Source organism: Lampetra planeri, chromosome 9, assembly GCF_965212315.1.
Source record: "Lampetra planeri chromosome 9, kcLamPlan1.2.h2, whole genome shotgun sequence".
Taxonomy (NCBI): domain Eukaryota; kingdom Metazoa; phylum Chordata; class Hyperoartia; order Petromyzontiformes; family Petromyzontidae; genus Lampetra; species Lampetra planeri.
This window is the reverse complement of record NC_136115.1, coordinates 367,207-392,040: the sequence shown is the minus strand read 5'-3', so window position 1 is coordinate 392,040 and position 24,834 is coordinate 367,207. Positions and strand designations below refer to the sequence as shown.

Below are 24,834 nucleotides of genomic sequence, written 5' to 3'. Positions count from 1 at the left end.
GTCCTGTAATGGGATGTTTGGCCAATTCCATTTATGATAGTTTGGCATGTGGGAGAGGAAACCTACCATGCATACAAGGGGTTACACGCAAAGCTCTGCACAGATAGATTAAATAATCCATTGCTGTCTTTTGGTTACCTTGAAAAGTTTTCATCCTGCTTTCATGATGAGGTCCAGTTCTGATCACCATATTTTCAGTTGAAATAATCGCTCATCATGAGAGATGGTACATTAACTTGCGATTATTTATTTCATGATTACCGAGGCAGCGTTGAAACTCCCATGCTGCCATCACAAGGTCCGTGAATGTGGTCCATGTATCCGGAAACTCTTCGTAACTAAATCAGCTGGAATGCACCCAATCTCCTCAGACATAGGAAGTTAAGTGGATTTCAGCCTGATTGATGTTTGGATGGGCAGTCACTCATGAATTGGGCAAGGAGCGCCCGCTAAAGTTGCTCCCCGGCTTTGCGATCCGCGTGGAGCCGTGTTCGGGCTGCGGCTGAGCGGGCTGTGCCGTGCGGTGCAGGACGGCGCGGTGTGGCGCACAGAGCCCGTTGTGCTGCTCTTCCTGGAGAGCCACTACTCGCCCGCCGGGCAGGAGATCGTCGCCGTGCTGGAGGCCGGACGCTTCCGCTACCAGGCTGAGACAGCGGCCACGGGCCTCAAGGTGAGGGGCGGCTGGCATCGCTGAGGCTGCAGGGGCTCCGTCGTGGAGGTCGCAAATTACTCGGTGACTCGTAGAACGACGAACCGGATGGACATTCTGTGATAAATACATCGCCTTGCTCTTGTCCACATCCTTTATCTCAAGGGTTGCCACCTATCCTGGCATTCCCAGGACCATGAGCAATGTGTGCAGGTGAGAAACAGCAAAACAGCAACTCGCCTTAAGTGAGAACATGATGCAACTAACAATCCGTAAAAACTACGTTGAAAATCTACAAAAAACAAATACCAAACCCGGTCTGCAATGACTGTATCGTCCTGCTTTCTGTGGTAGCTGTACTCGGAAATGTGATTATTTCCATAAAATCGAAGGTTTTGGTTTGCGTAACTTGCGTTACTGTAGTAATAACAATAATGTCGTGTTTGTTTGTCCCTGGTTCCTTAGAAGTGGCAACTCTCACAAGGGCACTGCTGCCAGGGAGATTTTTGTTTTTGCGTAGAAAATATGCGGGCACGGCTTAATGTGTCATTCAATATTTTGTTGCTGGGAGACTGGGTCAGGCACCTGAATAGTCACCATGGGGAGCCCATTGAATGAACCACAAGCGCTTGGAGACGACCACCGAAGGATGATCGACTCAGAGACCGTCCGTGTAGGCCACACAAAGCGTGGACTCAAAGCCAATAATTAACTGACGAGAGTGGGGGAGAGGAGGGTGTGAGAGGGGGGACAAGGTGGGAGGGGTGGGGGGACCTCGAGCGGGGAACTGAGTTGTGGCAGTGAGAGTGTCCGCCGTGCTGGATGTGACCCCTGACCCGCCGGGCCACTCGGCGTGCTTGTGAAGGGCGACCTGCCGACGCTCACGAGGAGGGACGGTGCTGGGCGCTTTGCGGCTGTCGTGTTTGAGAACGTGCAACGCTACGCCGCCATGGACGCGTGGAACCGTGAGCTGCTCGACCGCTACTGCCTCGAATTCGCCGTCGGCATTGTGGCCTTCCTCAGGGTGAGCGACGGCCGCCTGCTCGCACCCCCTACGAACCCGGCCACCCGACTGACATCTCGCTCGCATATTTGAATTGGTCCTGGACCTCCCCTTGGTCGACTCGGCCTTCAACGACTACCTAGTACAGTGTTTAAACTTCAGCACTCACTCGTGTTTGTCGTGCTGCTCGCTAACGGCAATTGCCTCAACATTCGGTTAAAAGCACTACGGTGGACCCTTGCGTTTGTGTGAATACATGCACGCACGCACGCGTGTACGACACACACGTACATATGCATGTACATGCAAACAAGTATATGCATACAAATACATACCCACATACATATGCCTACACAGGCTGTTGGGTAAGTGCTGTTAATGAGCACCTATGAAGGCCATTATGGTGCACGAGGGGGAGGTGGAGTCAGCATTGTGTCCAGGCCTCCTTCAATGTTGCTTACACATTACACTAGGCACTCGTTTAAGGCTGAGTAGACCTGTATAGGGGGAAGCCCAGAACCGGTTCAGAGCATCATCACTGATGTTAGCGGTGAGAGGAAATCGAATTCGGGCCATGGGGCTCGTAGAGCAGTGTGCTAACCCATGCATAGATGTGACAAACATTCAACAAAGATTCCCCGTGTAGCCTTCACCTGACCATTGAGGCAAGTGTGCTGTTGGCGAGCACCCATCACAGATGTGAGGCGGTTAGGGCTAGCCCTGTTTGCCCAAGCCACGGCCGCCCATGCGCACCATCCAGTCAGATAAATGATCGTGGTTGGAGGACAGCGCTCACAGGGTCGGCCGTGACGTGTGACCTACGGGACGTCGGGCTGATGCCTCTCGCGGGATTTAAGCGCGATGACAGATCTGCCCTCGTGGCTCTCCGTGAAGGTGAAGAGGCAACGGCGTCGAACAATCTGCGCGCAAGAAGCTCTGCTGCCCCGCGGGTTGCATTGCCACATTTGCACTCCTGTGGCTTGTCTTTAACATATCTCGAATGCATCTCTACGTGTCTCTGTGTATCTTTATGGGTCTCCATGTATCTCTACATGTCTCTATGTATCTCTATGGGTCTCTGTGTATCTTTATGGGTATATATGTATCTCTACATGTCTCTATGTATCTCTATGTGTCTTTGTGTATCTGTATGGGTCTCTATGCATCTCTATGTGTCTCTATGCATCTTTATGGGTATATATGTATCTCTACATGTCTCTATGTATCTCTATGTATCTCTATGTGTCTCTGTGTATCTTTATGGGTCTCTATATGTCTCTGTGCGTTTACTGTATGGTTCATAGTTTGCGTTGCATAGCCAGATTTGCAATACTTTGGCTTGTCTTTAATGTATTTCTATGGATCTCTGTGTCTATATGCACATGTGTCTCTTTGTATTGTTATGAGTCCTTATGTGTCTCTTTATGTGTCTATGGGCTTACTATATTTATTCCATATATATGCGATCTAACCCAAAAAACTTGCATTATGGATAATATTGGTCACAAAAGCCGACGTGTTAAACATATATTCCATAGTTTGGGCTTCTTATCCACAATCGGACGATGCTGGCTTGTGTATTAAATTTTCCATTTATGAAGGAGATGCGTGTATTGATGCTCCGGTGCGGTTGATGGTTTCACGACTGTGTTCATCGAATGTCAAAGGAAGGAGGTGTGATGTTTTAGACTAAAAAGGAGGTTTTTACTCTGGCCAAGCAACCCAAACTCTGGATCATCCAGTAAACCACTGTGAAGCCTTCTCGTGGCGAGCAGGCTCCGACATCGGCATTTCGCCATATGCAGGAATAGAATGCTCCCTGTGGTGATTGTGTGTTATTAAAGGAAGCCACCATCCAAAAATCAATCAGCTCAAATCCAGCAAATAATTTGGTGCTGCTGCTGCTTTTAGCCAGTGGTGCAAAAACACAACTTAGCAAAATAACACAACGCGTTTGTCAATAACACTGCGGCCGTGAAAAGAAACGTATATCATCGGTGACTTTCCTGGTAGTGGCCCTTCCTCGCAGCGTGTAGGTCGAGAGGCTGGAGAGATCGAGTCGAGCGGAGCTGGAGATGGTGCTTGTTGCACAATGGGGACTGCTACGATTTACATGAATACAAGGTTTAGAACTGAACAGTTTGTAGACTGGTGTACGGCTACTTATTTTCCTAATCAGTTATGCACCTCAGCTGTGCGTCTAAGGGGGCCCAACACCAGCAGTTTCAAACTTGATTCATGAGAAAAAAAGCCTTTAGAGACACACCCGAGTATACATTTCAACAGCAGACTCATCATCACAATTGTCATAATCATTGCCAGCAGCAACATCAACAGCAGTACAACATGAGAATCATCAGTAGCATTCATAAATAATAAGCAGCAGCTGCAGCAAAAGGTAGCAGCAGAATTAGTTTAAACAGCAGAAGTATTTGCATCATAATAATATCAATAATCATCAGCAGCATCACTCATCATCCCAATCATCATCTTAATCATCATCACCTCAATCATAAGCATCATCAGCAGGAGCATCAGACTGATCGTTAGCAGCATCATAGCAATTATCAGCATCATTTTCATAACGAGCATTATCATCAGCAGTGCGTGCTACGAGTTGCGGCCACGGTAGGATAGTGCTTGGCGAGGCGGAATCAGCTCGCGCCCAGCGGTGCAGCCATTACAGTCACTTAACCCCACGGAGAGGGAGGCCGCTTCATCGCGCGACGCGGCCACCAGAGTGACAGGACCAATGCGCAGCCATTCGGACCAATTTACTTGGCAACTGCTTTGTAGTGGGCGGGAGGCTCACTTGCAGAAAGAAGAATCCACGCACGCGCCACTTTCATTAAAAATGTGGCGTTCGGTGCCCGGCGGCTCAGTAAGATTAGCATCTTTCTTTGCCGCTGTTTGTCGCCGTTGTTGTTTTGTGTGAAGTCGCGAATAACGCGTGGCCAAGTGGGGTTGTCGGCTCGTCGGGAGAGACGAGAAAAGAAAGTAATCAGGGCCGCAAAATAGGAGCGACAGAAAACAAACGTGGAGGCCATCGAATCGGGTGGCTGCGGCGGGCCTAACGGTACCGGGAGTGGAGCGATGGAGTGAGCCAATTAATGCGCCAGGACTCTGTCAGTGGCCTGACGAGCAATTACTTCCCCGTGGCTTGGAAGACACCTTCAGCAAGCCGGCCAATTAAAGCCGCGTTCACACGCAAAAAACCCGTTGCCGGTCTCAAGGATGGATGCATGGTCCTGTTGCTACCACTGTACTGCGTTAACAACAACAACAACAAGAACAATTATGTCCGCGTCTGTTTATATCTACAGACACGCGGGCAGTAATATTGGGGTCTGTGCTCAACAAGCAGACGATATGAACTCGAGTGTTTAGTGGTTATCGTTTGCGTGTCGCATTGTGAGTGTTGTTGTTGTTTTATGCCATGTGTCAGATTGTGGTCTGGGGTATGGAGACCGAGCGGATTCATTTATTAAAATTATTTTTTTGCGATTATTTTTTCTTTTTGTGTGTATTTTTTCTCGTTATTTATGTATTCCTTTTTTATTTGCTAGTGGGGTTTTGTTTTTTGTATTATCTGTGTACGGAACTGGATGAATAATGTGCAGCGTTGTGGGATGCAATTGCATGAATGACGCTCTATAAAATGAAATGAGTATTATTATTTGTTTATGTCTGGTGGTATATTGGTAAGGACACAAAGCACAATTCTGTGAGCTCATACCCACAGGGTTTCATCCAGGTGCTCTTTTTCCTCCAACATGTAAACACTCATTCATTGGCAGGTAACACCTTCGTATACAGAGGACCATGAAGCTTGGATGGGGGGGGGGTGTTCAGATTTGGCACCGGCTTGCCACCTGGCCGCTACTGCTGCTGCTTGCCTTCCCGTTGTGGTTCCTCCTCGCGCCTCTGAATGGTTCTCTCTCTTCGAGAGCGAGCGAGCACCAGTTCCCATTGTTCTGAAGTTCCAAGAGGAAGCTGGGCGTGTCTTTGTCCCTGATGGAGGTCTGAATAATGGTGTAGCGTGGTTGGGATGAGCCCTTGTGTAGGGAAGAAAATTGGCCTCCCCTATCCAATTCACTCCTCCCAAATGCCCACACATTCATAGCCCAGTGGATGGATCCTTTCGGCCCGTGGATCCTGGTGCAGTTGCCCTGCCTGCACACAAGGGATGAACGATTAATCGATTTGAAATCGAAATCGCAATTTGAAACAATGCGATTAGCAAATCGCAAAGGCTGCGATTTTTTGCGATTTGAAAAGTCCTATTACTTTATTTTTGGAATTGTTTGGTTTGTTATTATTATAATTTTATTTATTTAATTTAACAATTGTTTAATGTTCGATTGTTCTATTTCAATTACAACATTTTAATAAATACATGTCGGAAGCAATTAATATTTTTTAAGTTCTCATCCTTGCATTAGAATATATAGAGCAGTTCATATTTTGATGGTATCATGTGGTAATGCTCCATCACATGTTTTAAATCAATTACACAGTGAATTTTGAACTGAAGCTTGACTTTAAAAAATGTAATCGCAAATGAAATTGCAATATCTGTCAGAAAAATCGCAATTAGATATTTTCCCCAAATTGTTCAGCCCTACTGCACACTCGATAACTACGCAACTGGTCCCAAAATTCTGGCGAATGTCACACTGGGACTGAAACCGGTGGGATATTAGACTGCATCATCCTCCTTGTCCATATCAGGTCAGAACTTTAAATTGCAGAACGCTTTCCATTAATGAATCATCGTCTAGTCACTTAGTGTGTCATCAACAGTGATTGATCTTTGGGAGGACTGGCTCCCTGCATAGAAATATGGACATTCAACTATTGCCTCAGGGTTGCCAACATAGATGACGATATGCACATGCAGCTCTGGAGATTTGTGGCTCAGTGGTTCGCTCACTGCGCTATGAACCCAGAAACATGAATTCTATCCTCGACCACAGCTCTCATCAGTGGCAAGTGATATCTGAACCGGTCCAGCACTGTTCTCTCTAGCAACTGACTCTGAACCATAGTCAAGCAACCCCCACAGCATGGGAGATGGCCCTCTTTCAGCAAATGGCTGGACTGTGAATCATTGTCATTATGTCGTGCTCAAAACCTCCATACAGCCTTACCAGGCTGTTGGTAAAAGTGCCATTAGCAAGCACCTGTAATAAGACTCTTTGAGACGACTTCTGGAATCAGCCTTTTATTCACTTCGTGTTACATCTACTTCACGCTGCTGATAGACAACGTGAAGGGACAGATAGACCGAGAGAGACACACTGCCACGTGGCAACTCGGAGCCCCGCTCTCGCGTGGCTCCTTCCTCCGTTGGTTCCCGTTCTGACCACGTGTCGTTCCTCTCTACCCCTATTTAATCCCCGGGTCACGTGGTATGCTTCAGCCAATCCTCATTAGCCTGCATCGAATCTTCCAGGCTCCCTCGTCAGCTCCCGGGACCACGCCCCTGACTCATCTCCCCATTGGCTGAGGCCAAAGCCAACAGAACCAATTTCCATAGCTGTCACCCTTCCATCACGTCAGGGCCATGCCCCCAGGCTTCCCCCCATTGGCTGTAAACTAGGACCGGCAGAGCCAATCACCATGACAAGGTGTGATACGTCAGTGAGCCGGATATATTCTCAAATTACACACCCATAAAGGCTGGCACGGCAAACAAGGGGGTGGGTGGCCAACACCACGCCTGGCCGCCTTTGTCTTCCCACTGCTGATGTTTGCACAATGCACCAGGTACTCATTTAAGGCTGATTCCACTTAGGAGAGGCCCAATACTTATTCAAATATTCACCGCAGTTATTTGTCACGAGTGGGCATCGAACTCGGGTCGCCGGGTTCGTATCGCATGTAGTGCGCTAACCACTGCGCTACTTCTCCGATACACAACACACACCGACACTTGTGCACCAGAGCGTGCGCGTGCCGGTGTGTTCAGGAATATCGACGTCTATTACGCAGCGCACTCGGAGCCCGACCAACACTGGACGCACAGCCGTCCTCAGCACCGCCCAACCATTTTCGCACGGGATAATTATTTTCTCACGGTTCTTTGGGCAGTGGGCGAGGGTTGAGCGAGCGTTTGATCGAGCTCAAACAAGTTTAGTGAAGAGAGCAAAGTTATTACTATTCAAAGTATTTTTTTTAGCGGCGTCCGATCAGATGTTCTTCGGCGCTATGTGAACACCGGTGAAGTCCAATTAACTTGCTAAATGCCGGCCGTCGAGATCCGGCCCGCGCATCGTTTACAATATGGTAATCTTCTCGCAGTGGGAGCCTTTTTCTTCGGCTCGGCTTGAATATGAAGTGGTGTTAATGTTGTTCAGGGTTTGTCCCCCCACCACTACAGCACTCGCACTCAGCAAGGCGTTCGCAAGCGGAACACAGCTTGCATCGCAATAACAGACAACTCCCCTGAGGAGTCACAGAGCCACCGCCAGAAGAGCTGAGTGCTGGCGGTTGCTCTTTCTTAACCCGGTGACCTTCGCCGCTCTATTTTTCTTATCTGTCACCCACTGAGGACGGAGTTGAGAATACAATCCTTCAGTGAGCTCCTGCTCCCACAACAGGAAAAAATATAACAAAAACTCTAAGTACTGGCTTCCATGCAAGGGGTCTTGTGTGAGTTATGGGTTTTGTGTTCTGTGGCAAAGGGTTACAGAAGATAAACTTCCTCTCCCCCCCGCCATCCCAAAAAGCGTTTATTGTGATGATATTCATTTATTTATGGTATTTACAGAGGAGCGAAAGAAAAGGTTGGGCGAGATTAAAGCTTTTCATGTGTGCCTGGAGATTTGAGCCGCAGCAATAGGAGACGCAAACGGCTCCTTCATCGCGGCTCCGCTCTTGATTCCGCTCCGCCGCTGCAGCTCCGCGCGTCTCGCCCCCACGGCCAAGGACTGTGCTCGCATCCCAATGAGCCCCCACCCACCCCACCCCACCCATCCCACCCCACCCCTCCCACCCCACCCCACCCACCCATCCCATCCCACCCCAACCACCCACCCACCCACCCCATCCACCCACCCACCCCATCCACCCACCCACCCACCCCATCCACCCACCCACCCACCCCACCCACCCATCCCATCCCACCCCAACCACCCACCCACCCACCCCATCCACCCACCCACCCCATCCACCCACCCACCCACCCACCCCATCCACCCACCCAACCACCCACCCCACAATCTTCTGAGGGAGAAATTTCGGCGACCGCGATGACACAAACACATTGGCTCCGTTCACACGCCATCACCACTCAGACAGGGCGATGATATCGGCTACGTGCTAAGAAGGTCTTTTGAAAAACGAAATATGAATACGCATTTCGACGTGTTTTTTACGTGGTTTATTTAGGACAACGCTGCCTCGTGAGGATGTAAATGCATGGGAGGGCTGGACGTAGATTAAAACAATTTGCCTTTTCCGCTTCTGTGGTCTCTAAATCGAAATGCTGTAAACTAAACGATGAGAAATGTAGGAAAGCAGAGAGGGAAAAGCTGCCCACGTCGTTGATGGCCCTTGGGCTACACCCATTTTAAACCTTGAAAACAGTCGGCGTTTAGCGGCTGTCCCCCTGTTTTCCCCCTGATGACGATCGCTTGTGTTGTGATCGAAACATCGTAGTTTTTTGTTTAATTTATTTTTATTCATTTAAACCTATCTACGTGACTTTCCTGAAAGACCCAAAGAATATGAATTTCTGTAGTCACGAAAGCTTTAAGTCAAGATTTGTGATTGCATACTCGGCATCATCATCGTCACTGTGGCCGTGGCTTGTAGGGGGTTTCTCGCCTTTTTAACTGACGAATTGTCCCAGCGCTAATCTTCAGCACGATCCAGTGTGCATCACTGGTCCTGGGCCTCCCCTATGTTGACTTAAATGAGGACCTGGTGCAGTGTGTAAACATCGCCACTGGGAGACAAAGGCGGCTGGGCATGATGCCGGCCACCCACCCCCTCGTGTTCCTCCATGCCAGCCTTAATAGGTGCTCGCTTACAGCTCTTGCCCACAAAGTCCACGAGGGAGATATTTGTCTTTGCAGGCTGGGGAGGGCGGCACTTCCGGCCTGCAGCAGCTCAAGGGCTTCCCGCTGCTGCTCCGAGCCGGCGCCTCGCTGCGCGATGGCGTCGTGAGTGTCGACGCTCCGCTGCTGAGGCTGGCGCGGGGCGGCGCCGCCGAGCGGGGAGCGCTCCCCGGGGCCGACTGGACCCTGTTCTACCCCCAGCCTGGGAGCGCGGCCGGCAACTCGAGCGCCGCGTTCCGGCCGCTGCTGCTCGCGCACAGCAACAGAGGTGGGGGGGCGATGTCGATGAGGATGATGATGATGGTAAAGATGATGATTGTGGTACTTTTTGGTGCTGATGGTTGTTATTATAGGGTAGTGATTCTCGTATTGATTCTCATATTGACGACGAGGATCAAGACAGCTTTTAAGACGATGAGAAGATGATGACGATAAATAAAAATATATATTTGATGTCGCCATCTCGATGACAACATTTATAATGACTATGATGACACATCGCCAAGCTCGTCTCACCATGACAGCACCACCTGAAACCCCCGCCCCCTACCGTGTCGCCCTCTCCGTCAGACGCACGAAACCCAGACGGTGCCAGTGAGGATGGCACCGGGAGGCACGCGGCCGCCGTCTACGACGCCGGCACAGCTGACGACGGCGCCGTGCGCCGCGTCTTCTTCGGGAACGGCGTCTCCTTCTGGCTGCACAAGCTGCTCTTCCTGGACGCACTGGCGTGGTGCTCACCAGGGCCGGCGTCCTCCGGCGGTGCTGCGGCGCGGACGGCGCGACGCCTTGCGCTCCCGCTCGACCGCTACATCCTCGTGGACGTGGACGACATCTTCGTCGGGAAGGAGGGGACTCGCATGACGCCCGCCGACGTGGAGGTACGGGTGGCGGTGGCGGCGGTGGTGGTGGTGGCAGCGGTGGTGGTGGTGGCGGCGACGGCGGCGGGGGTGGTGGCGGTGGTGGTGGTCCGTCCATCCTATGGCCGGGGTCCTATTGACATCCAACTCCCCTGAACTTGGCAAAACATTCACCATTGCCAGGCATCGACTCAGCAGATCCTCACCGCTCACCAGTTTATACACTATGGTAGGCAACCGGTCCTATGACACTCAAACAACACCTGCCTGACCATCATCAGTTTTTCACCAATCACCAGCCATCAGCGATCCTGATTCTTCTCGCCAGTTTATCCAACAAGGTGGAAGCCCGCTGAGAGTCGTGGCTTCTGCACATCACACACACGCCCCATCCCAGCGGCACACGCTGCTTATCCTGTGCCTAGTTTGAGCTCACGTCACACACCGGGCTATGACCACAAATAGTCGTGGGTGTCGGGGACCAAAAAGCCAACATTTTGGGTCAAAGGAGGGCATTTGTTTTCGTACTATTGTACATTCACGGTCACAACTTACATATATGCTTCCACATGAGACCTCGTTAATTGAATGTGGTGCAGTGGTCTCGGAGAAATATACATACACACAAAGATGAATACATACAGATTGGCTGATTAGTATTATTATTGAGATACTAATTGGGCTCCTTGTGATTGACCACACACAGAAATTTGTAGATTTTTGCAAACCACAGTCGCGATTTGATTCAAGAGTTGATTTTAAGTGGCCTAGATTTTTCTACCCATCCGTTTGTATTGTTCTCATTTATTTTACATCATGTTGGAAGAGCGTTGTCCTGTCCGCTAATGCGAGTGCACAGCTAGCAGTGCCGTTCGCTAATGCGGCAAAAACCGTAAATTATCGACTCTCACGCGCACGAGTGAATGCGAGTACCGTTGAGTGCAAGAATCAATCCAAGTCAATTAATTCATGCATCGTCAGGTGTCGAGTAGTAAAGAAATTTATCTATCCTGGAAAAGCCTCCGCTGAGTGTATAAAAATAAAAGACATCATTTGGTGATACAGCTGCTGTGTTGGTTGCGGTGTACAAGCAACTCTCTGTCTTAAAATTAGTATAAATAGGCATTGTGTTGGGCAATGGCCCACCTTTATAGGCCTCTTTATCAGGAGAGTTCTGCTCTGTGATGTCTGGCCACTTCCATTCGTGAGTGGTGCGTCTGCGTAAACTGGATTACCGGGAAAAAGAAAACCCCGCATGAGGGGCATGACGCTAACGCCTGGTACAGATGGGTGCCACAAGCCCACGTGCTGTCCTGCCATCTCCTGGCCTCTCACAGCCCAGCGAGTTTGGAAGTTACGTAAATATCTACTCGATTCACCAACCCCTTGCCTCCAATGCTCTGTATCACAAGTGTGACCCACCGTGCCAACATGTCGTATTTCGGGCGACGGCAGTGAATGTGGTCGCCGTGAAGGTGGTTGATGGTGGCGATGGCGTTGGTGGCAGGGTTGATTATTTATGGGCAAGTTGGTGAGTAGTCATTGAATACCACACCATTTATTGTGATGACCCCTTGACCTTGATCGATGAGAATCTGGCCGGGAGGCTCTGGCTTTAGAACATTCCACTCGCAAACAGAAGGTCAAGAGTTTAACTCCCGGTTGGGGAGGTCTGGGGGGCTGGGTGGGAGAGAAGGGGGGAGGGGGGTAGCTCAGTGCATCTCCCTCCAGGGTCAATAAAATGAATACCACTTTTGTGGTGTCCTGTGGTTAGACTCCTTCTCACCATAAGAATGTGGAATTGAATTTTCGCCATTAGCTAAGGGCTGCCAACAGAGATTAGTGCTTCTACATTCTTGGTGAATTAGAGATACACTTGAATGAAAAATATAACCAAAGGCACAGAGTTATCAGTAGAGGATCCTTTCAAAAAGAAAGCTTCACTGACAATATGTTTTTTGTTTTGTAAGGAATAATAATGACACTGCAACAGAGAGTAATATCTGTTGTTTTTTACGAATCGACAAAAGTTAATGTGATTCCCTGCTCAATTGAGCATTGCAGAATTGGTTACTCATCTCCTGTGTACAGCTTTGAGGCAGTGATCGGAAATTCCATATTCCTGTGGCAGGCGAGAGTCTTTTCAGAGGCCAAGCACTTTTTATTTCCCCACAAGGCGGTGCTCATTGATCTCCAAAGGGTGATTGGGCCCAGTCCATCCCCACCCAGGATTTGAACTCTGAACCTTTCGTTTTCGAGGCGGTTCTCACTCTGCCGCTCATCTGCCGAATAGAGCACTGCATTCATACTCCAGTGAGGGACCCTAAATCTCTGCTTGTCAAATTCCAGGGAACTGATTGTAGTCAGGAGTTTCCATGAGACAAATGAGGTCACCGTTATTGTTTTTCCATAAATATAAAATGCGGTCATTTCCACAGGAGACCTGTATAGGGGACGTGCAATGACACTGAGAATCAAAGGGGCTGCATTTAAGCCCCGGAAAATATTTTTATTTTTTTCTCCAGAGCACTTGAAGCTGCAAAAGATGGCTTCTGTGCATTCGTATAATTCCCCTCCGCCTTCGATCATTGTGATTCAGCAGGGCTCCACTCTCTACCGCTTAAATGCGAAATTAGTCGGGGAAAAGTGCCTCTTTCGGAGGAGCAATTTGAAGGTGCATAAATGTGGGAAGAGTGCATTTATATGAGAGGGGTGGGGGAGGGTGGTGAGATGGGTGGGTGAGGAAAGAAATGCTGTCAGGTGGAGTTGTAATAATACTTGCTTTTGAGGAAGTCCAATTTACAGTGCAATAAAAGAGGGCTCGCGCCTCAACAAAGTACCTCCTTAATTCGGCTCAGACTGCAGCTTAGTGTCCGCGGGATAATAGCGCTGACGCTTTACTGCCCAGCACTGCACGGCGTTCCAGCCATCATGGCTCTCGCAAAACCCCGCCAATGGCATGTGTGCGCTGATCTCACCGCATTTGCTGGGCGGTCACTTTCGTTGCACTTTGGTCTTACTTTTTTTGTTACATTTCTTCTTTCATTTACCTATTGCAAATTCAGAGGTCGCCGGTTCGAGTCGATCCCCCCACGTGGCGTTTGAAACACTGCCCCCCCCCCCACTGCTGACCTGCTGATCGGCAGATTGCTCTTGGGTTTGGGTACTCCCACGTCACCTGACATCTGTCTCTCTGGGTGAGGGATTGGGGTAAGCAGGGAACATCATGGCTGTACCTTTTCTAGTCATATGGGGCCCTGATTGAGGTGTTGTTGGAGAAAATTTTTAAATCAAACTTTTGGTGAAAATGTGCTACTGGCCCATCAGCATTTGTTGCTTGATTTTGTGCAAAAATGTCTGAAAGCCATTAAATTATGCCTGACCCGACAGCAGCGCACGGCAAATATAACTATCTGGCTGCGTTATTAAGTGCCTCCTCTGCCCACTCGAACACAGCAACGTCTGTGTTTGGTGTGGATGGCCGGTGGCACAGGGTGGGTGGAGAGACAAATACTACCCACCACTCCCACACGGCACTCCTGTAAGGAAGAGGCGCAGCCCTTGCAATTGATTCCTCGCGCCACTGCTGGAGGAATGGCCTGCGCTAGAGGGAGCCCTAAATTGCTCTTAGAGAAGGTGTTTTGGCCTACTCTTTCACGTTGGCCAGATGCCTTGGAAGAGTCGGAAGTACCCACACTTTTCCCCACCACACGCAGCCTGCCGTTCGAACAACTGGGTCGTATTATTTTATGCTGCTGGGCGGATGCAGGTGGAAAGCTGGGGGAGGTGTAAGAAGGTTGTCCCAAGCTTGGTGTGCAACGCTGCCACGCCACGGTGGCAGCGTTGCGATGGCTTCTCCACACAGATTATTCACGTTGGACACGGAGGGGCCAGGAGCGCACCACGCAAACGCAGTGGCAGGTGAGCCCCTACAAGGGGCTCAAGCTGGGCGCTGCGCCAGACTCATTACCGTAACTCATTACCGCGCCCCACTCTCCGGGGGCGTAAACTCTGCACCGCGAGCCGCGGAAAGCGCTAGTGCTGCCACCACCACCGCTGCCACCACCGCTGCCACTCCGGCTGAAAGGGGCACGTCCGTTAACCAATGGCGACGCATTCGGAGTGTCGGCGTCGCACTCTCCCTGGATTTGCGCTCTCCCCGTTGACTCAAGCAAAGGAGCTCACAGCAGGCACGTGGAGCAAATCGTCGGACATCGTGCCAAACAAGACGCGGTACAACCTGAAAACACATCACGTGGTTGTAGTGCATGTAAACACGTTGTCTACTATGATCATTGTTATTATGCATCTGACCCATACTGGGACTTCTTGTTTTCCGAGAGGACACATTTTTAAGGACAGCAGCTCCCCGCAAAAAGAGGCTGATCCTGAGAAAACCCAGATAGGTGGCGACCCTAGCCTGGAGCACGTGGCCAAAATAGAGAGTTCTGAGGGCCAGTCTGGCACGACGGTGTTTCTGAGATCTGTACCCTTGGTTGTCAGACTCGTGGAGAGATTGCAGTTCCCGTCTCGGTAACCAGCCCTCCTTCATCCACGAAATTATCCGCCTAATTTATTCCGTGGCTCCACGTTTATTTGTTAGGCCGGCTCGCGCGTGTGTGTGTGTCTTTGTGGGTTGCGTACATGTGCGGTTTATTAAAACCGTCACCAAACTGCTCGAGTGAAATTTGCCCGTGGCAGGCCCCCTTCCCTTCATTATAAAGTTATTATGGTTTGAAATGAAATCAATTGTACCCAGTAAACCCGATTAGGGATAATAAACGACTTTGGAGTTTTGTTTTGAGTGGCCGTAACGTGAATGGATGGGGATGGAGGCGCTGGCACGCTGTTGGTGGCCGGGGGCGACGCCGTTTCGGGTGTTAACAGCTCGAAGTCTGTTGTTATTAACTCGGAGAAAACAAACAAGAATTCAGTTATTGAGCAATTAACTTTAAAATTCCGGCGAGACGGCGGTGCGGTTTGAGTGCTTGACTGGCAACCTCCTCGTCTGCGGAGCAGCGCCCTTCCTCGGAGCATTCGGGACCCTCAGTCGGTCGAGGCCTTTTAAGTCCAGTCTTACAAAATGTTTGCGTTCACTTCCATACCTCCAACCTTTGTAGGTTATGTGTCTTTTATAATTGAATTTGTTAAGTGTTTGATCTGTTTTGGGTTTTATTCAGTTATATCTGTTATGGGGTGGGTTAATTTATGTAAAGCGCTGTTCAGGTCCTGTTTGAATGGCCTTATATAAAATAAAGTTTTGGATCGTTAGTAACCATAAGGACACGAGTTCAAATCCTGGTCAGTGGTAAAATCATCCCCCGGGTGTGCATAAAATGAGTATCGCGTTGTGGGAAGTAAACCGTTATCATGCTACGGACAATCTGGAGTCTCCAGCACTGGCTCAGGGCAGCAGATGGAAATGAGAAAAAAACATCTATTCTAGGTTTTACTGTTTTTTTCTTATTCTATCCATTCTCAATTCGCCAATGGATGAAGGCCTCCCTCACACCCCGTCTGTATGGGACAGGGCAGGGCCAGCTCTGATATCCCTCACCACTGATGTCAGTTGTAACTGGTACTTGAAATCGGGTTGCAAGAAGATTAATATTGCAGCACTCTTGCCACTGTATGTATCATCTCTCCACCCTTCACCCTTTATATATTTGGGGCAGGGCTGTGATGTAGCCCAGTGGTAACGCGTCCGTCGCTTGTTGCAGAGGTTCACAATTCGAATCCATCGGTCGTCCTGATGATTACTGCCGATGCAATAACCAAAATAATACTTCATACCAATTCTAGAATTACTTGCAAACTAATCAATTGGATTTATAAATAGCAATCAACGGCCCTTATTGGCAGACTAATGTCCATTCACAGGCAGGTGCCGAGTCACCTTATGCCCCCAGCGACAGCCTCCACTGGGGGTGCCCTTTCAAATGAGTTTGAGATGAGATGCGATGTACGTCGCTCTGCGGTGGATAGGAGGGCGGCCATCAAAAACACATCAGCATCATCAGGCTTGGGCCAGGGTGCTGTAGGCCGTGCTATAAACAGCCAAGTAGCTGTGAGGAACCCTATAAAATAGCAATCCTGACGCCGTTTACTGGCAGTGAATCGCAGCCCAGGGTCGTGATGAAAGAGTTGTTCCATCCATCAGTCCTCCAGCCACGCCCGGCTAAAGTGCACGGGCAGCGCAGCGATTATATCCTCGGAAATGTTTTGGCTTTGACGAAGGTGTAATTATGGCTGCCGGGGCGCCCCGGCTATCGATCGCCATTTCAGGATGGTCATCATCATCACCACCACCACCACCACCAGAGTCAGCCCCAGGGGCAACAACGGCGATAATTTCAGGCAACGCCAGTTTGTTTGTCTTTTGCGCGGAGAAATTACGGCACGCGCGTGCGTGTGTGCGTACCTGCGTGCATTTGTGCACGAGTGCACACAATTAGGCGGGATGGAGCATTAAATTGTTACATTGTTGTGTCGCGGCTGCAATGATTTGCACAAAATCCCTTTAATAAGCAAACGGGAAACAATGGCGGGGCCGGACGGCTCGCTCGCTTGTCGTTGCGTGGCGCCCACCCTGAGCTCAGCGCTCATCCCCTTTGTCTCTAAGCTGCTTAACGGCTCAATGTGTGATCATTTTACAAACCGTCGCAGGGCTTAAGTTCAGCTTTCATTATTTCATAGCGGTGAATGCAAGGCAAAGGAGCAAATCAATAAATCGATCTCCATTGCGAATTCAACCTGCTTGGGAGCCCATTGAGATTTTAGGAACGAATTTCCAGAGAGATCTGCTTTAACCATCGTCACAACCGTCATTTTACATCTTTTGAAAACAAAATGTTTTTAATTTCAGATACACCTAAGGTTTGGGCTATGCTGCCCACATACAAGTATACTATAATGAGCGTTGCTGTTAGCCTATTAGTTGGGAATTGGTAATTGACAGATATTTTGCAATAAAAGGATTAAGTAGTTGTGCAGTGGTAAGCCCACTGCACTGTGAATCGAGGGTCCTGAGTTAAATTCCTGCCCATGGCTGACTACTGGTATCTGAACAGTGGATTGGCAAAGGGCTGTACATTGTTATTGTATTACTAATTGACAGATATTGCAACATAGGGCGGTTGGGGAGCTGAGTAGACATTGCAACCAATATGAACAAAGAAGCCTCATTATTATTTAACAGGTGAGACATTTCGACTGCACCAAGGAAATGATCGTGGTCAGTCTGATATTTCCCCACAATGACATGAGGCTAAAACAGAGAGCGATGAGGGATGTTGTGGGTGGCGGGGGAGCCATCCACAGGCTCGAGTATGGCATGCCGGGAGCTGTGTGTGGAACTACTGTCCACCCCTCACCCTCGCCTCATTGGTGCCCTTCCATGAGGGCCATTTTTCCGATTACCAACGCACTTGTCAGGCACTTTAAATATGTGGGTAACTGTCATTCAGATTGAACTAATCTCCACCTTTCTTCTTCAGAAGGGAGAAAAGTTCGTGAAATACCGTGGTTGTCGGACGTACTCAGACTATCTGACGAATATTATCCATGCTGGGGTTGGTGGGGGTAGTTCAAGTCTTATGTGCGTCAGTCCGTTGACTTATTTCCTGCACCTCCGATTAGCACTGTTGGCTACGAACGGTGCAAAAGAAGTTCAACATGCATAGATATGCGATTTCGCTTTTTTTTATCTGTAGATAATTACTTCCAAAGTGACAGCTCCGCATGCATTATTATGATCACTTTGAAATATTGTGCTGTGAGGTCGTCTCATTTGTAGAACGGCACTTAAGCCGACCGCGTTCGTGGGACAATTTGAAGCCAACGATGACTGCGATCCTCTTGCCGTCACTCAAGCGCCTGATTCGTTAAACAAGAACGACTGCTGTGCCACGACCTGTCACGAGAAGAGTCCAAAAAACAACACGAGTTTGAAAACCATTCTATAATTAAAGGTAGAAAAGCATAGCATTACTCCGAGTTGGCTTTTTATTTTGCTCAATGTAAACCTTGTTCATTTGAGTGAAATCGTGTGAAAAATGTAATAAAAAATTGACTAACAGCCCATTGTTAGACTATTGCTGGATGAATGTCTGCCCCACGCCATGTCGATCACGAGGGGGTCGTCCGATCATACTTTACCACGCTGGTCAGTGTGGGTGTGTGAAGTGGGGGTCCAGCACCAGAGCAGATGTCACTCTACACTGACGTTAGCCAGATAGACTAAAATATATATTTGTATAAACTATGCTTTACATAAAAACTGCATCCCACTCAAGACCATGGCAAATATTCAAATTGTCCTTTTGTTTTTCGTCAATTCACGTAAGACGCGATGAATGATCACAAAGTGAGAATGTGCTTTATTACCACACGGCAGCTATGCATATCATTTGGCCACTGCTGCTGTAGAGGAACAGATATTATTTTAGAGTAGAGCTGGGCCAGTTAGTGGATTAAGTTGAATAATTAATAAAAAATTTTAGTCAACTACTTTAATCGTGGTTGATTACTCAGATCCCTTTAAAGATAGCGGCCGAAATCCTCGCTCCAAAAGGCAGGAAACCCCGCCCTGCCGCACATGTGTGAACCAAGGTGAGACATTCTATCCCCAACTCATTTTGTGTTTTTATTCGAGGAGTCGATTACTGGAACCGACAGTGGACAAAGAGCTCCAGGTAGGGGTGGGCTCAATCCGCTCGTGAGCTCTCGGATCTCTCTCATTCCCCTTCGACTGGGTCAGTCGTCCAGCCGTGAGCTCCGTGGGATTAGGGAAAAGATAAAAGGTAAAGGTGCAACCCTGCAATTACTTACTCACGTCACTACTGGTGGAAGGGCCTTATAGTATGTTGGCCTACTCCTCCATGTCCGCGAGACATTGTTGGAGAGCTGTTAGTACCCACGCTTTACCCCACCACACGAAACTGACTAACTGTGTGATTGACTAACAAGATTGACTAACTGTGGTGTAACGATTTCTACTGCTGGGTGGACAGAAGCACGTGGGAGAGATCGATTTGAACTGGCGATTTCTGGATTGCAACAAATACAGTGTGCTAACCCTCGCACAACAGCGGCAGCAGCAGCAGCTTCCCATCGGCCTTTGGATGGCTGTAAAACTGTGATCATCCTTTGCGCGTGTGAGCAAGTGACGCGCACGACACGTTTCCTATTTGTTGATGTCCAAATCTCGTCTTGCAGGGGTGCCCTCTTTTTAATCGCAGTTCATTTTACAAAAACCGAGATAAAAGCAGAGATTATTTTTTCCATGCGCGCCTAGAAGGTTATTGTATTTTTTTATATGTTAACCGGTTGCTGTGCATGTTTATTGTAGTAATAGCCGTAAATGCATTTAAACGACTAACAATAACCAATAAAAGGGCATTTACGCGTGGCTTGTAAAGTTGATGAATTGCACTTTCTCATTCTGAGCCTTGGGGGGTGGGAGGGGGGTAATGGAGGGTGGGGGGTGGAAGAGTCACCCCCCCCCCACTGCGCCATACTGCTTTCGGGTACCCAGAACTTTGAGCAATTTGAAATGTAATTATGAATTAATTACAATCATCATGATTCGCAAATTAAAGCACGATTGTCATTATAATCTCAGTATGCATTTTCTCTAATAACAGTGGTGGGTTGTTCTTTTTTTACATTTGTAAATATAATTTTAAACCAATGATTAATTATTTACATCACAACTGTGGGGGTGCAGTTCGGAGCATTGATATCGTAAATAACGTTACCGTTTAGTTTCATGTTCAGCCCCCTTGTCGATCCGCCGATGGATTGATGCCACCTTGTTGAGTCACGGAGAGTTGTTTGGACGTACTTGACCATTTAAGTTTTCATTTCAGTTTCATGTATTCGGTGTAGCCCTGTGAGCCATGCGGCTCTTGACTCGGGTGCAACCGCAACAACCAAAAACATGAACAAAGAACATGTTAAAGTGACTACACGCAACAGAAACATCCAGGGAAAAACCAGCAAAATCTTCCAGAAAAAAACACCGTAATATCAACGCTGTGTGCAAAAATCCCAGTGGGATGCAAGTCAAACAATAACAACCTTAAGACTATTTAGATTAAAGTTATCAGGCTAAGTCCGTACTTAAACAAACAAACATGGCTTAACCATACGTTTTCTAAATTACCAAAATAAAGATATAAAAACAATGTAACAGTGATCATAGGAACTGTGATTCAAATTTAACAATAAACGATATACATAACATGTACGACCCATCTTTGCAGCCATAGCTGGCAGCTTGAGTCACTCCATAACAGCACGAGTATCAGCAGGGGTATCAAACATTTTAAATGCTGGTCAGTGCAGGATAGCGCAGCTGGGTGCCCAGGAACGGTTTCAGATATCGCTCACTCGCCACCACCACCACGATGTTAACCGTGGGCCAGAAAACGGGAGGAACATCCAGATCGCCGGGTTTGTAGCACACTGCGCTGAACACGTCACCGCCGCTCCGCCTCCAACGATATCAACAATCGCACGTCACCGTTCTTGGCCTAAGGTCTCGTTATGGATGGTGTCCTGCGACTGTCACGCTTTCATTTTGGATCGCGGTTGAGACCAGGATTGTAGTTGAGGTGGTGGAAATGAGTGGCGGGCGGTGGCGACCGTTGCAAGGTGCAGCTGGCCATCGTTCTGATGGTCCCAAGCGGTCTTGTGCTACACTAATGCCATGCTGTTGCGCTGTGCCCATGGGGTGCTGGAATTGGGGTATCCACCTCTCCTGGGTTTTCAAAGATCGCCCTCGGGTTGATGCCAGTTGCTTAATACTGTGGGTAACAAAGCGCTCCAGGTATCGTGAGATGTTGGTTTGTTTCCAATTCCCAGTTTTTTGTACCTGGAAGCTGGCGTCCTTCGCTGTACAGTACGGCCTCAACATATGTTCGAATATGATTTATTTAACCAGGACAACCAGATTGTGCACAATATTTTGGGAGGGTTATAGCACATTCAGTTGTTTTATTTAAGATTAACGAGGTTGTTGAACAAAGACATTATTGACAGCTCCGTGAAAATAAATCAAAGTCAAGGGGTTCCAATGTCTGTGGTTTAATGTTCCGAGGAGGTGTTGCGTCTCATCAGCGCTCTTGGTCGGTTCTAAATGGAGGAAACAAAATGGAATTGAAATGAAGATCGGGATGCCAGGGGAGTGCAGTGTGGGGGGGGGGGGTGGAGGCTGTGGGATGAAGAGACTGGTCACAAGAAATGTACTGCCCAGTTTGTAATGTGCAGTGTGCACTGGATGTAATATACATCACGTGAACTACCCCGCTGTCTCTAGCCGTTTATATGTACGTGTGTATATACATGTTTAAAAGTATACACATTACACATGCACACACTCATTTACACTTACATAACATACAAAAATTACACATGCATTAAATATACATATGAAGTATTCGGAATGACGGCAGGAAACCACTTGACGGGTTGCACACTTTTTATTAAACCTTGACTTGTCACGATACAACGTGTGGTCACTATTCCTCTGACTACACACACTTCACTTGACACGTGTGGTCACTACCTCTCCCACTACACACTTCACTTGACACGTGTAGTTACTATGGCTCACACTGCAGGCTCACACTGCACTCCGCCCCGTAACGTCCGTGGAGCCTACAGGCCCACCCCAGCTTGGGCGTGGGCCACAACCTCTGAGTCCCAAGGGCCGGCCCTCTCACGGACGTTCGGCCCCGGGTTCCAGGGTTCCGCCTCTGGGTCACACAGAGCCCCGGCCCCTACAGGACAGCGGGACTAGGTGCCGCAGGGCCCTATCTCTTCCTCCTCCGTCTTCAGTCTTCGCTGGTCACTCGCTCCCCGTGCGCCTGTGCGCACCACCTTATATAGCCCCCGCTCACGGGAGACGGAGCGTATGCGGACCTCGACGTGAGCATCCCCCTTAGTTGACCAATCCCCGCGTGCTTGCCCCAGGATCCCATCGCTGTCAGCGCACGTCACCGATACCCAGCCAATCACTGCCTCATAACCCCCGACCCCGCGCTGACCCCTGATCCTTCACCGTCAGCGCGCGCCACCAACACACACAGCCAATCACTACGCGCTGGCACACGATCCCTACCCCAGCGCGTATCACCACTACACATACACACACTCACCGGTAAATACACAATTATAATAATGTATTCACACACACTAAAGGCAAACATTTCCCTTGAGCATTATACAATGTAGACGCTAGTGCTGTTTACGAGCATCTATTAAGGCCGGAACAGCACACGAGGGGGTTGTGTGGCGAGTACCACACTTGGCCACCTTTGTCTCCCCGAGTGATAATATTTACACATCACACATCGCACAAGTCACTAATTTAAGGCTGAGTCAACCTCGGAGAAGCCCAGCACAGCTTATGATATTGCTCGCCGCTGACATCTAACAGGCCAGGAATTGAACTCCAGCTTGCTGAGATGAGAGCACAGTTCCACAAACACGAACACAACACATTACAACTCCACTTCAACACCTGACACGCGTTTACACACCCAACAGTTACACAAACGCACACTCGCCTTCACGCGCGCGCACACACGTGCATGCGCGTGCACATGCGTGCACACACACGTGCCCGCGTGGCCCCCTGTGACGTGCGGCCATCATTTCGTTCGACCAAGCGTTTGATTGTGTTTCACGCTCGGCGTGGCGCTGTATTTATGTCCGGACTCCAAGGGGACCGCGTGCATATTGTGCCGCCACCACCTTCGCCGCGTTCGGTCACGTGGGTCGCGAGCGGCGCCAGCTGCTGCGGATGGGGTCACGGCCGGTGGCCCCGGCTGCAGTCCGACCTGTTCAGCGTGGCACTCGGGCAGTGCCGGGTTAAATGCTTTCGAGGTGTACCTGTGCCTCCGTGCGTGTTTACGGTTAGCGCGCTGCCCTATGAACCCAGCGACCCGAGTTCGATTCCTGCTCTTGACCACCAACACCGGTGATGATTATCTGAACCGGTCATAGGGCTCGCCTAGGTCAACTCAGCCTTGAATGACTGCCTGGTGTGCTGTATAAACATCAGCTCTGGCGAGGCAAGGACAGCTTGAGCGTGGTGCTGGCCACCCATCGCCTCGTATGCCATCGGTGCTCGTTAACAGCACTTGCCCTAAGTCTGTTAAAGGCTACCCGGGGACCTTTGTCTTTGTCATTCCCAATAACGAGGTGCTACTTCCCGTGCGAGATAACAAGATATTCAGACGAGAGATGGTTTCATTTATTTTTGTTTTTCCAGTTAAGGACTCAAGGGACGCGGATGGTCTCATTTGTAACAGTCACCTGTGGCTAGATGGAGATGTGGCAATATTGGAGTGATTACAGACGAGATGGAGATGTATGACATTGAGACGAGAGAAGAGAAGATGCAGACAAGATACGACAGTTGACTGTTAGTTTGACACCATGAGGGCAGCAGTGAAGCCGTGGCGATGTGTCTGATGGTGTTCCATATCAGTCGATGACCGATTGTGGGGAACGGTGGTTAGTGGTTAGCGTACTGCGCTATGAAACTGGCGACTCAAGTTCGATTCCCACTCACGGCCAATGTCAGTGACGATTATCCGAACCGGTCTTGAGCCAGACGTGGCAACCCCCTCGTGTGCAGTGCCTGCCTTCATAGGTGCTTGCAACAGCACTTACTCCAGTGGTCTGTCTCGACTGTACAGGGGATCTTTGTCTTAGATGTTAGTCCAGTACGTGCTTACAGAATATTTCCTATTCCAGTCCTATATTTTATAACCAGAATGTGTGTGATACGAGTCCAGTATACGATGCCAGAATATGTCTGATGATAAAACGAGTCTCATGCGAGTCGTGTGTTTGGTGCCAGTTTGTGTCTGATGCATGTAAAAGTCTAATGCCAATCTTTTTATTTAATTCCAGAATGTCTGATGTCAGTAGACACTCCATTGACGGTGTTTTTGAGCCGCCAGTGTATGTGGGCTGCCAGTAGATGTCTAATAGCATTAGCGCTGTATGATGGCACGAGGTGTGTGATGCTGTTAAATGGGTCTTGATGGCAGTATGAGACGGATGCAAATTGCACGGAAATGGTAAATGCTTACATTCCCCCCCCCCCCAACCTACGGCAAATCTGTCAGGCTGTGAGGGCAAAGCACAATTTCGAATTGAGTATTACTCTTTTTGTGTGCTGGCTGTGAGGTTTTCAAGAAGAAAATCGCCACTTGTGTGCACTTCATTTTGAATGTAGACTGC

The 24,834-nt window shown here is 49.0% G+C and overlaps 1 protein-coding gene across 1 annotated transcript in view; it reads left to right on the top strand.

Annotated features, from left to right (window-relative positions):
* LOC144720518 (bifunctional heparan sulfate N-deacetylase/N-sulfotransferase 2-like) overlaps positions 1–24,834 on the top strand; it is a 181,078-nt gene that overhangs the window by 102,477 nt on the left and 53,767 nt on the right. The window contains exons 3-6 of the mRNA XM_078597286.1: positions 530–670; positions 1,515–1,673; positions 9,734–9,983; positions 10,286–10,596. Coding sequence (XP_078453412.1) covers positions 530–670; positions 1,515–1,673; positions 9,734–9,983; positions 10,286–10,596 — 861 coding nt within the window. The remainder of the gene's footprint in view (positions 1–529; positions 671–1,514; positions 1,674–9,733; positions 9,984–10,285; positions 10,597–24,834) is intronic.